Source organism: Centruroides sculpturatus, unplaced genomic scaffold (assembly GCF_000671375.1).
Source record: "Centruroides sculpturatus isolate CEXI.00-Female unplaced genomic scaffold, Cexi_2.0 scaffold439, whole genome shotgun sequence".
NCBI lineage: Eukaryota > Metazoa > Arthropoda > Arachnida > Scorpiones > Buthidae > Centruroides > Centruroides sculpturatus.
Window position 1 is genome coordinate 265,266 of NW_019384606.1, and position 13,313 is coordinate 278,578.

The 13,313-nt window shown below is 24.9% G+C and overlaps 2 protein-coding genes across 2 annotated transcripts in view; both read left to right on the forward strand.

Moving 5' to 3' along the window:
- The window catches only part of LOC111625161, a 91,231-nt gene extending 89,853 nt beyond the window's left edge, over positions 1 to 1,378 (forward strand). Inside the window, exons 5-6 of the mRNA XM_023368211.1 lie at positions 166 to 288; positions 1,346 to 1,378. Of these exons, the coding sequence (XP_023223979.1) occupies positions 166 to 288; positions 1,346 to 1,378 (156 nt within the window). The remainder of the gene's footprint in view (positions 1 to 165; positions 289 to 1,345) is intronic.
- Positions 1,341 to 10,876, forward strand: LOC111625156. The gene is made up of 5 exons (XM_023368208.1): positions 1,341 to 3,441; positions 3,933 to 5,164; positions 7,812 to 7,974; positions 8,095 to 8,263; positions 8,971 to 10,876. Exons 1-5 carry the CDS (start codon positions 1,440 to 1,442, stop codon positions 9,155 to 9,157), a joined length of 3,753 nt encoding a protein of 1,250 aa, XP_023223976.1. The 5' UTR covers positions 1,341 to 1,439; the 3' UTR covers positions 9,158 to 10,876.
- Positions 10,877 to 13,313: the final 2,437 nt, after the last annotated feature.

The window sequence follows — 13,313 nt, forward strand, 5'->3', positions numbered from 1 at the left end:
TGGAAGATTAATGATATTTCTATATATAGAGAAATTTAAGCTGATGTTTATTTTATATAAGAAATAGTTATATGTTATATTTTTTTATATTTCTTTCAAAAATAGGCAGTATTTTTGTATCTACAGTAAGTGTTTATAATAGATTTATTTCATTTTTTTAAACAGAACGATGATATACCCCGTCTCAGGAAATGTTATTCTGCAATGCGTCATGTAGAAGGTGATGTTATAAGAGTTCGGGATTGTGTGTTACTAAAGTCTGGACCTCGCAAAGCTGATCTGCCTTATGTAGCNATTCTGACTTATTTATTATATTCTGCATTATTTATTTTTTGATTTCTGTAATTTTTTTAAAGTAATGCTTAAAATAAATCAACTTATCATACATTCTAAGTAGATTAAGTATTGCAGTTAATTGGGTTCTTTGTAATTTGTTACTGTTTTGCACTTTAGACATTAGTTAAAAATCTATTATTCTAATCCATTTAGACAAAAATCACGATCAATAAAATTATCACAGTAGAAAATAACTTAGTAAATTATTTCCAAATTCATGATTTAAGTTTTCAATAAACATTACAAGTTATTATAAAGCTAATTTTATTCATTTGGCTTAGACGTTACATATGATTTAGTTATGCAACCCCAAAGGTGAATAATTGAATAAATTTCAAAGCAAGAGTAAAATGATCAACATAATTTGCTGAATAAAGATAAACTGCTCAAAATGTTAGAAGATTTTCATGTTTTTATTTTTGTTCTTTCATTTTTAAGATAATTACATAATTTTAATCTTATAGTTTGTATACAGATGAGAATATTGTTTCATATTACAATTAAATTCAAGATTTATATGAATTTTTTGATAATATTTAATTTTAAAAATGAATAAAATTATACTATTTTTGTTATTGTAAATATATATTAAAAACATTCTGTTGATTTTGTAAACATAAAATATACTTTAGAACAAATTTAACTGCTAATGCATTTTCAATTAACTTCATTAGCTTAAAAAAATAGGATTATATTATGTTATGTTTAAAAGAAAAAGGACTTGTTTCTGTTACTAAAATAATGTTATTGCTGTTAATATTGATTTATGAAATTATATTAAAAATTTAAAAACTTGAAATGATTTAAAATGAAAACTATGGATTTCAAGTAAACTTTGATAAATAAATAAAATATAATTTTCATTAAAATAATAATAATAGAATATTCTAAAATTATATAAGAAATCTGTTTTGTTTTTTTGCCATTACATATATTATAATATACATTCACTGAATTTATTTTAAAATTTTTATTCAGAAAATAATAGAATTTTTTTCTTGTTTATTAGATATTTCTTAATGATGGAATGAGAAAATTTTAAAGGAGAGTGACATCATGAACTGCTAAATGTAAGAGTGATTCCTTCTGATAAGGAGTCCAGAATGAAAGTTAGTAAATTATCAACACAAGCAACAGATTTAGAAAACAATATTTTTAAGCTCTCAAAGTGTAATAAATTATCAAAAACAAAATCTACAGATAAAACTCGTAACATAAAAAAGACAAATATATTAAAAAGCTTAGATTGTGTAAAAGCCATTAAGAAATCTAAAAAGGAAAATATCAAATGTGTTGTGACAACAGGAAAGAAAAGAAAGTGTTCAGAAACAAATGAACATAATTCTAAATCTAAAGAGTGTAAGAGATTTGCAAACAATGTTAATTATTCAATAAAGGAAAATATTAAAAAACAGTTTAATGATACAGACAAGTTAAAACTTCATAACTATTCAAAATCTGCAAAAGAATGCAAATATCAAGAAAATTCAAAGAAAAAAGCAAAATTAAAACAACAAATTTTAAATGTTAAAAACAGTAAATTTAAAAAGCAACATCATTCTAATGTTACTAATGAGAAGAAACAAAAATCTCATTCAAAAGGTTTAAAAGAAAAGAAAGGAAAATTAAGCAAGCACAAAGATCATAATTTGAAATTGAACAAAAAATCAAAAATGAAAAGAAATCATTTAAAGGAGTCTAAACAAAGTTGTTTGAATATTCAAAATAAAATTTCAAATAAATCACTTTATGAACAATTAAGTAAAATGAAACTTTCAAGTGGCAGTTCCTCAGATAAAGATGTACCTATTAAAAAGAAAAAAGAAGTTATATGTAATGGATCATTATATAGTCCTGTTAAGAAAACTTATAAAGAAAAACAACAAAATTTTATTCCAAACAAAAAATTAAAGTGTAGAACTTTTGAAGAAAATATACCACCTCAAGAAAATTTGTCTAGTGTTTCTTCAACCAAGACTACGCCAACTTCGACATCTCGTTGTCACCGTGTGGCTAGTTTAAATGCAATAGCAAAAGTGCATATATTATTTGAGAATGAATTCAGAAACTCTAGTAACAATGAAAAAAAGGAAGATACAAAAAGAAAACTTTCTACCTCATTTTTAAAACATAATGTTGCAGCACCTAAACAAGAATTAGATAAAAAAGCAGGAAAAGAAATTAAAACAAAAGTACATGGAAAGAAAAATGCACAGCAAACCAAAAATATGAATATTGTTTCAACAGATAAAGGAGAAGAATTAAATAAAGAAAAGTCAGAAGAAAATGATTTGAATGGCACACGAAGGAGTAAAAGAATGGCAAGTATGAATGCACAAGCAATATTAGCTGTTACATGTTCTTTAAGACCAAGAAGAAAAAGTAATAAAGTGGCTATACCAGAACATATTTCCGTTTCAAGTACAGAAAGTGACATGACTGAAATACAAGTAAAATGGTCATCAGAAAAAGTACACCAAGAAGTGAATAATAAATCAAATTCTTCCACATCATATCATCAAAGTAAAGTAGTTATTATGGGTGTTAGAAGCACTAGAACACTCAAAGCAGATCAATTGAATAACCATTTAAAAGATATGAAAAAAAGCAAATCTAAATTAGGAAAGAAAAAGCCTGTCAGAAAAGATGACGACAACTTAGTACAAAATAACTTATGTAGTTATCATGCAGTTGCATCTAATAACAACATGGCAGTTAGCAGATTGGGTCTTACCAAATATACAAAAGTTACTAAAGTGCACATAAATACTAAAGGAATGGACTTGAAATCTCCAGAAGATTCAAACCTTCATGAAATAGAACAAGGAGAAATGGCTGTTATGAGCACTTATCGTTATCAGACAAAAGACAGTTGCTATCACCACTGGCGAACCATGTTTAGCAAACCAGTGCCTGGTCAGCTATCTAACCAGACAGATGCTGACTGTAGTGGATGTTATTTAACTAATCCAACACATACATATTCATATCCAGCAAATTCTGGTTCATTATCCATTCCAGGTGTTGGTGCAGATGAAGCAAGAGATTGTTGCATAAATGGTTGTGATCCAACTTCTTCAGTGCCATGTAATGTGGATAGATGTAGTAAGTGGCATTTTCTTAATACACTTTTAAATTTATTTACTTTCTAATCTTTCAGTTTGAGTAATTAATTGCATAATTACAGTAATTAGATATATTATTAACTAAAAATACTTTGTTTTATTATAAAATAAATGATTAAATACAATACCTTATAGAAATTTATTGATTTTGTGTAACATTCTGCCATCTGTTGAGAAATTTTGTAGTGATAAAAGCAGAATATAAATCATTTATACTTAAATTCTTTATTCTACAGAAACATTCATATATTTGATAATATATTCTATGATTTTACTATAAGTCTACAACATAGTTTTATTTAACATTTTAATTCCAATTTGCGGTTATATTATAAAACAAAACATTTAATTCTGTGCTAAAAATTTTAGTTTTAATACATAGATATTTGATTTAATATTTATTGAAAGATAATCTATACAAGAAATTTTGTGTAATATTAGTAAAATTGTAAATGTTTTATTTTTTTACAGACTGTCAACAAAATGATCCCTATTTCCAACGAATAATTGATCCCTTCTGTAATAATAAATCTGTTTATCCTGCACAGCCATCTTGTCTTACTCTTCAGCAACAGAACTCAAATTTAACTTGTTGTTCAGGAGAACAAAGTGTACCACAGGAAACTCATCATGCTAGCACATGTACGAGACAGGAAAGACTTTGTTCTGTAGACCAATGTCATCAACAATTATCTAATTTTCAGACACATTATACAGATGCATCAAATCCAAATAATCAGTCTTGCCAACAGACATATCCAAATAGATATTCATACAATGTCCATTGTCATCGAGCCTGCCAACTGCATAAATTTTCATTTCCGTGTCATGGCTGTACAACCCCAAACCATATCCATAGGTCTCATTTACACTCCTGTTTGAATTACCAAAAAGCACTTTCGTCTCATAGCCAAGATATATGTCCTCCTGCACCTCATTCTCCTAATCCACCACTTGCAGCTCCGACTTCAGATTCGGCAGCTTCTCTAGCAGCAAAAGTACCAAGACCGGAATTATTAATGCCACAGGAAGCAAACCTTCCAACCGAAGGAAAGCTTTCAATCGAAGATGGAAGTTATAAATATTGTTTAGTTTGTGAAAATGACAGAAATATAAAATGTGTGCCTTCAAGTAGATCAAGCCTTTTGAATCAGGATTCTCTAAATAATTCTGAATCATTATACTTTAATTCTACAACAGCAGATAAACAACGATTGAGATCAATAGTTGAAGATATTCAATTATCACAGAGTGGGAAAATAAATAATTGTAAATTTACAAATGAAAAAGTAAATAAGAAGCATCAACTTGAAAATAAACATCCATCCCGAAAATCTTTCAAATTTCTGAAATTGAATCAAAAATGGAGGCGATCCGAAAGCCCAGAAGATGATATTCCATTGTGCAATTTGAACAAGCAGCAAGTGTCAACAGGCTTCTCGCAGTTGGATAATGGCACGGTTAATGAAGATTTACAAAAATCTACAAAAAGGCATAGAAAACAAACATTATCTAAATTTTCAAATCATAAAAAGCTGTGCAACAAAGATTCAGATAGTACATGTGTTAAATTAAAGAAATTAGAAGAAATTATACCAAAGTTAACATTACACTCTTCCATTCCTAGAAGAATTGGAAAAACAAAATATTCAAATGGATGGTCGTGGGAAGGCGAACCTTTTGAAAAACTAGTCTTGTTAAATGTAAGAAATATTCATATTAATATGAAAATTAGTTTTTAATGATTTAATATAATTGTTATTGACAAAAAAAAATATAAATTACTTATATTGTCTTTTTAATAATTTCTTGTAATATAATTTGTTTTTTATTTCATTTAATAATAATTCAGTATAGTCAGAAATATAAAAATTGAATTAAAACTTTTAAAGATTATGCAATTGGCCTGAAAATATTTTATATTGCAAGAATAAATCATTATTTTACTTATATATTTTGAAATGATTCGTTACTAAGTACATAAAAAAAATTTTTTTTTTAATTTTATAATATTTTTTAGTTAAAATTTAAACATCATCTTAAATTTTGATATTTATAATTTAAGAGACACTTTAATAATGTACAGAAGAAAAACTAAAATAAAATTTTAGAATAAAAAATTATTTACAACTTTACCAGTTTTAAAAATTTTTAATTTAGAATGTTAATTTAAAGTAAAAATATAATTTATATTTTTTCAAAACTAAACAAAATTAAATTATTTCAAATATAAAATACAATTTGATTAAATATGACAAAAAATTTCGGATTACATTATACTAAATGTCAAGAATTATAAATAAATGGACCCCCCTATAATGCGTTATACAGGTCAATATTCATAAAATGTTTCTAACTTTTTGCTATTTTGCCATTACAACACACTCACAGTTCATATATAATACATGGTTCTTATAACACAGTTTTCTATAGTATAGAATGTATCCCCATGTTGTACAGGGATTCACTGTACTTTACATGTATTTACAATGTGTACATAATGCTAATAATACATAATAAATTTACATGCATTGCATTATGAAGTCAGTACTTATCAATTGTTGGGAATATTTTTAGTTGTCTGACAGTAAACAAAAATCTAATAGAAATGCTGATTAGAAGTGATTTTTCTCTTTCAAATAAGTAAATAACAGAAACAATATTGAAATTTTTATTATATTCTTAACTGTTAAGTTGAGGTTTACGTAAAAAATTAAAAAAGCTTAATTTTGGATGGTTATTTCTGTTTGAAGAAATTGGCTTTTATATTAATAGTACAGAAAAAGTTTAAATTACAACTCTTCTACTTATATAAATGATACTTCAGATGGTTAAAGTTTTTCATTGATAAGTATGTCATTACAGGAAGTTTGAAAATGTTCTTTTCTCAATATAAATTTTATATTTACTATTTATTGTTAGAATATAATGATTAAAATAGAATTCATAACTGATTCAGTTTTTCAAAAATAGAAACAATTTTCTAATTAAAGGTGATGGTTAGAATAGGACTTTATGAAAGTTGCCATATATACAGTATACAAATAAACACAACTAAAAATTATTTATAAATATACATAATTTATATTTACATATTTTTGTGCTGTTTGACTAGATTTGGATTAAAATTTTAAATATTTATAGAAGTAAATAAATCATAAAGATAAATTTTAGAAATATTAAAAAAAAAATTTTTTTTAAGAATTTTCTTGTTTATTTAATTAAAAAAAGTAAGTTACATTCAGAAAGAGTTCAGTTCTGAAAATTATGTTTTTGAATAAAGCATATCAATTTTTACAGTCCATTTTTAAATTTAAATTATGTCATTTAAATCTAACATTCAGCTGAACAAGAGTTAATTTACAATTGAAACTTTCTGTTGTTTAAACATTATAGAAAAAAATTTAATTTGTTAATTCTAAAGCTGGAAATATCTTCTAAATACTAAAATTCATACTTTTCTCTCACTTTCCAGCATTCACTGATTAAAAGCAAATGTTTTAGGCTATCTTCATCAGGTTAAGCAGATTCTATATCAAATGTCTATGGCAGGTTTGAAGTTTGGAATAATACCGCTTTTCTTTGACGTAATTGTCTTTGAAATTTAATAATGGATATTTAAATATGAAAACATTAATAATTATATTGACAATATTTTATATAAGAGGATATATTTCATTCATAATAATAATGAATTTCCTTGCTAGGATAATCTTAAATGATATTTTAAATGATAATTTGGACTTATGCAGTTTCGAATCATGGTTTAACATTCTAAAAATATCTTCGCCATGAGCATTCACAAAATAAAATCTAAGAGAGTAAATGACTTAAAGCTATTTAGTGCCACAGGGTAGAAGAGGATAAAAATGAAGAAAGCTATATAGTGAGATGATGATGTATTGAAAGATTGTAAGAATACATCTTAAACTTTGATTTACAATAGCATTTTACTATATTAATATAAATATAGTTTGAACATTTACACAATCTTAAGTTTTTTATAGTACAGTATAGTTAGTTAAAATATTAGTTTTTATGAAAATTTTTATCATATTATTGATAACAATGATAAATCCTACTAATTTTATGCCATGATGCAAAATTTCTGGTTATGGAATTCAAGGATGTTTCTTCTTGTTGCCATGTGTTTTATTGAGAAATATTAAATTCTTTTAAAAATTTTGGAAGATTAATGATATTTCTATATATAGAGAAATTTAAGCTGATGTTTATTTTATATAAGAAATAGTTATATGTTATATTTTTTTATATTTCTTTCAAAAATAGGCAGTATTTTTGTATCTACAGTAAGTGTTTATAATAGATTTATTTCATTTTTTTAAACAGAACGATGATATACCCCGTCTCAGGAAATGTTATTCTGCAATGCGTCATGTAGAAGGTGATGTTATAAGAGTTCGGGATTGTGTGTTACTAAAGTCTGGACCTCGCAAAGCTGATCTGCCTTATGTAGCAAAAGTAGTTGCATTGTGGGAAAACTTTGAAGATGGTATTAATATACTATATTTATCTATTTTTAATTAATAAAAGTTTTAGAAAGTTTTAAATTTATAGAGCTAATGATACAAAATTATTATTTAATACATTGTCATAATTATTCCGTTATTAGGTGAAATGATGCTCAGTTTGTTATGGTATTATCGGCCTGAACATACAGATCAAGGAAGAAAGGCACATCATATGGAAGATGAAATATTTGCTTCCAAACATAGAGATATAAATAGTGTAGCATGTATTGAAGATAAATGTTATGTTTTAACTTTTGGTGAATATTGCAGGTAAGGAAATTATAAATTACTATTAAATTTTTTACTTGGAATTATTTATTTGATTACTTTAAATGTGTGTGCATTCTTTACTTACATTTTAATCAAATATCACTATTTAATTTTGATTAAAAAATAAATTATTAAGATCAAGCTTTTCTTTGAAATATATCATAAATATTCTTGATATAGGTTTATTCAAATAAATAATTTTGTTTTTTAGATAAGTCTAGTTAAAGTATTATCTGTTCTGTAAAAGAGTTTATAGTTGAAAAATTCAACTACAAACTTCTTTATAACAGCACACTGATAAGATACAAATGATTACAACTGAATTTTTCAACAATGATAAACTGTAATGACAATTATTTAATTGTTTAGGAGCATAGTTTTGAGAAATTTCTTGATATAATTCATGAAGCATACATAAAAAAAAATNAAAGCAAGAGTAAAATGATCAACATAATTTGCTGAATAAAGATAAACTGCTCAAAATGTTAGAAGATTTTCATGTTTTTATTTTTGTTCTTTCATTTTTAAGATAATTACATAATTTTAATCTTATAGTTTGTATACAGATGAGAATATTGTTTCATATTACAATTAAATTCAAGATTTATATGAATTTTTTGATAATATTTAATTATTTCAGTTTTATGATTGATTTTTAATTATTTTATTGTCTCAATTATTATTATAATTTTTTTATTTTTATTTAGATACCGTGCCTGGCTTAAAATGTTAGAAGAAGGTACGAGACCAAAAGTTTCACCCGTACCAGATATGGAAGAGTGTTATATTCGTAAAGATAGACTTCCACCTGGTAGAGTCTCTTCAGAAATGATTTTTTTCTGTCACAAAGTGTATGATTTTCGCCAAAGACGCATATTGAAGAATCCTACATGAACAGTGTAATTATATTGGTTCTTGTTTCCTGTGAGAATATATTTATCATATTTCTTATTTGTGACATTTGTCACTAGAAGAAGAAATATATTCAATTTGATGAAACTGTAAGCTTATTTTAAGAGCTTCGTGTTTTTTGAGAGGGGTAACAAATATAAAAATGTCCACCAAAAGAAAATTATATCAATTTTTCTAAATGAAAAATAAATTCATAAATAATTGCAGAATGGCAATGAAAGCAAAGTACTGTCAAACGATATCAAGCAGATATTGTTTGCAAAGGTTTGGTGGAACAAATTATTCAAAGAAGTAGATTAATTTAAGAATGAATTTATTTATTTAAATATTAAAAGATATCAATCTAGATTGTCTTGTACAGTATATTGGCCAAATCTTAAAAAAAAAAGAAAAAAAGAAAAAAATTGTTCACTCATAATTACTAAACTATCATTAATTTAATTGTTGAGAAATATTCTAGAAACTGCACTTGATGAGCCTCATCACTTTTAATTGTTATTGTTGTTTGTGATTCATAGTGATACAGTGACCTGTAGTATATGTATTTTTTAGCAGATATACAGTTTAGGATTCAAAGATTTACAAAAAAGGAATATAACTTTCTTGTTATAATTTTTTTTTCTTTTTGGTAAAGATATATTTAAATATGTAAACTACCTAAAAGCAAAAAAAAGAATATTTTAAACACTATTTCACTGTCAGAACAGAAAAATTATGGCTTCCATTGAGTACCAACATTGTATTAAAATATGCAGTCTGCCAAATTTGAATCCATCTTTCTCATTTACTATATATTTAATCGATACACCCACTTCAAATTGTAAATTTTATTAAAAACATGAACAGAATTTCATTAAATTGCATAAATGGATTGCTTTTAAGTAGTTTACATACATATTTATATTAGTGTCTTTGTAATGCCAAACTAGTCTTTGTACTTTATTCGATAAAGTTATATATTAGGAATGCACCTGGGAACATTTTTATAGTAGTCACTCTTCACATGTATCATTTAAAATACTGTATCTTTGCTGATAAAATGAAAAAAAAAAATTATATCAGTAATTCTTTAAAAATTATAGTTTGCATCTAGTAAATATGAAAATCTATTATAGTAACTATTGGAATTTTAGTAATGATATTCATCCTCATATCACCAGCATCAATAATTATGTTAAAAGATGTTTCTTATTTTGCAGAGTTTTTTGCCCATTCCACTCTGTTGACTATTCTATCATTATTTTTGTTTTTTAATTTTATATTTACATTCCTTTCAAAACATCATTTTTAATCTTCCATTAAATTAATACAGTTATTATAGTTATATATAGTAGTGCCTCATTATATATACAGTGATAAAAAAATATCTTTGTCCATTGTCCATAATTATATTCCTGATTGAAAGTTTTTTTTTCAAAAATTTGGTTTGCATAACATAAGAAAAAAAGTTACTGCTGTAAAACTATTTGTACAAATCAAACCGAATTGTAATAATCAGAATATAAACTTGTGTATGCTTTTTTCTTTAATTGTCATTTCCAGATGAAAAGAATCATCGGAAACAGGAAAAAAAAGGCACGATATCCTTGCTACGAATTCTTTTTCTGTATACTTCTACATTACTGTGGATGGAAGATTTCTGTAGATTCGGTCAGCTGTGTTGGTATATAATAGAATGTTGTATTTGAATATTATCTCTGATCAGTTTTCTTATTTCGAATTTACATATATCTCTTACAGACAATACAAAAGAAGTAAAGATGATAAATGGTACATAAATCAGTTGTATTGATAATGCTAACTGGTCGTCATTACTGTGCGGTACTGTACAATGTATTGCAGCATTTATCATCTTTATTTTAATGATTAATGAGCATATTGAACAAATTAAAACAGAAAAATATTGATTATATATCATAAAATTTATCATGAAATATATATAAATATAAAAAAAATTATTTCACTTTCCATTTTGATCATTTATTAAATACATTTTCAAATAAGTCATAAGACATAAGTCAATTTTTGTATGTTTTTGATAACCATTCAAAAATATGAAAACAATAATAAAACAATATTTTAATCTTGGCATTTTATACATTTTAAAAACAAGAAATTGCCTAATTCATATATCAGACATTTGTCTTTTAAAATTGATAAAGTATACATAATATATTTTTATGTAAACTTTTAATATTATAAAAGTTTACATAGTTATTTTATGTATATTATCAGGAAAATTTCACATATTACAATTATTCACTAGACAATTTTTCCTGTCTAGTGAATAAAAATTACCATTTCTTAGTAGTTTTTATAATTAAATACTTAAAAATTCTCAAACTATAATATATAAATTTATTAAAATGAAAAAAGTATGCATAAGTTAAAAATGTTTGTATAAATTTCAAAATTGATTTGAATTTTAACAAAAATATATTTTGTTTAAATATCCTTGGTCAATTTATTATGAAAAATATAAAAGTTTAGTTGTGGAAAATTTTTTTTTAAATATAAATCTTTTAAAATTACTCTTATGCAAATATTTACAAAGCTTGAACTTTTAAATCAGTTTCGCTAATTTAAAATCAAGTGTAAATAGTTCAAATATGAAGTAAATAAGTGTAGAAGTAATATTACTTGCGAATTATGCAAAAAACAGAAGAAAAAAATAACCTTTAAGCAAAATAAATAAAAAAAAACAAATCATGAAAAGTTATTTATGTGAATAAAAGATTAAAATCTGTAACAAATTTTCATATGATCTTCACATAAACTTGAATATTTGCTAGAAACAATCAAAAATAATTTAATTAAACGCACCAAAACTTTAAACAACAATAAACAATGAAACGAAACTTTAAATTAATAACATCTATCATCATTATGAAATTTTTATAAATTATGATTTGGAATTATAAATTGTTATTATATATATAAACTAAAGATTAACTGGTTGAAAAAAGATTGGTTAGAAATTAAACAGTAGCGTTTCCAACCAGTAGGTCGCGATCTCTAGGAGTTCAAATTTCCCTTATATAAAAGTCTTCCATTATGTTAAAATAGATCAATTAAAAGAAATAGAGTGAGAAACAACAAATTAAACGAATCATTATGTATTATTTCATTATAAAAACAGTTTTTTTCTTCTTATATACAGATTCACCATTTTTAAATTCGGGCCTGAAATAAAATTTCAGCCATAACTCATCTATAAACGAAGCGCTTTAAAAATCTAGATCGAAAAATTCCTAGTAAATCTATATTATATTCATAAATCATCATCATCATCATCATCATCATTATATATTATAGTAGATTTCGAAGCGCGGCATAACACGGAAATTCAAACAAATGGAAATCTATATAGCCTACATTACATATAACACAAATATGATTAAGTATATTCTATTTTTAAAACTCGATACTAATTTAAATATTTTGTGATTTAAAAAAAAAAATGGGACAAAGATATCCAACAGAGAAAGAAAAGAATAGAGAGAAACCGAAGTTCTAAAAATAGTAACTATTATGTTCGATATGATTATAGATAGAAAGGGTTTAAGGCTTTACGGGCTTCGGGCTACACCGCGATTATTCAATAATACATAAAAAAAAAAAAGTTAACAATAAATAATAGAAACGCTCAGATATTTATTTAATTAAATGTTTATTTTAAATTTGTAAAAAATAAGGTGGAAAGCCTGTTAATATCGATTGTAGAGTTAGAGGTAAATATTGTAAAGTTCAATTTCGGTGTTGTAAAGTACAAAATTTTTCGATATTCTACGGATTATATGATATCTTTCAATCCGGCATTGTGATATTTTCCTTTTTTACTTTTTTTTTTATTTTTTGTGGCGTGTTGACAAGTTTTCGCAGTCGTCTTTTATAGATTTATTCGATTTCGAATATCTAGTAGTTGAACTTTGGTGTTACTCTCCGTTCTCTTCGGTTAACTACCGCTGAAAATGTAGAATTTCAATCGTCGAAGCTAAAAATAACAACAAAGAGAAGTAACAAAAGTTACTGTAGAAGTATTTCTAAACGAATTTTTGCACACAATAATTTTTACCATGTTTAAATGAATAATAATTTTTTTTTATTATTATTATTAAAATAAATTAGTAAAAATTAT

Excerpts from the sequence above, each read along its gene's own strand:
- LOC111625156 (XM_023368208.1), top strand. The coding sequence starts at position 1,440 with ATGAAAGTTAGTAAATTATCAACACAAGCAACAGATTTAGAAAACAAT. Across the intron at positions 3,442-3,932 it reads ATGTAATGTGGATAGATGTA|ACTGTCAACAAAATGATCCC; the intron begins GTAAGTGGCATT and ends ATTTTTTTACAG. Across the intron at positions 8,264-8,970 it reads ACTTTTGGTGAATATTGCAG|ATACCGTGCCTGGCTTAAAA; the intron begins GTAAGGAAATTA and ends ATTTTTATTTAG.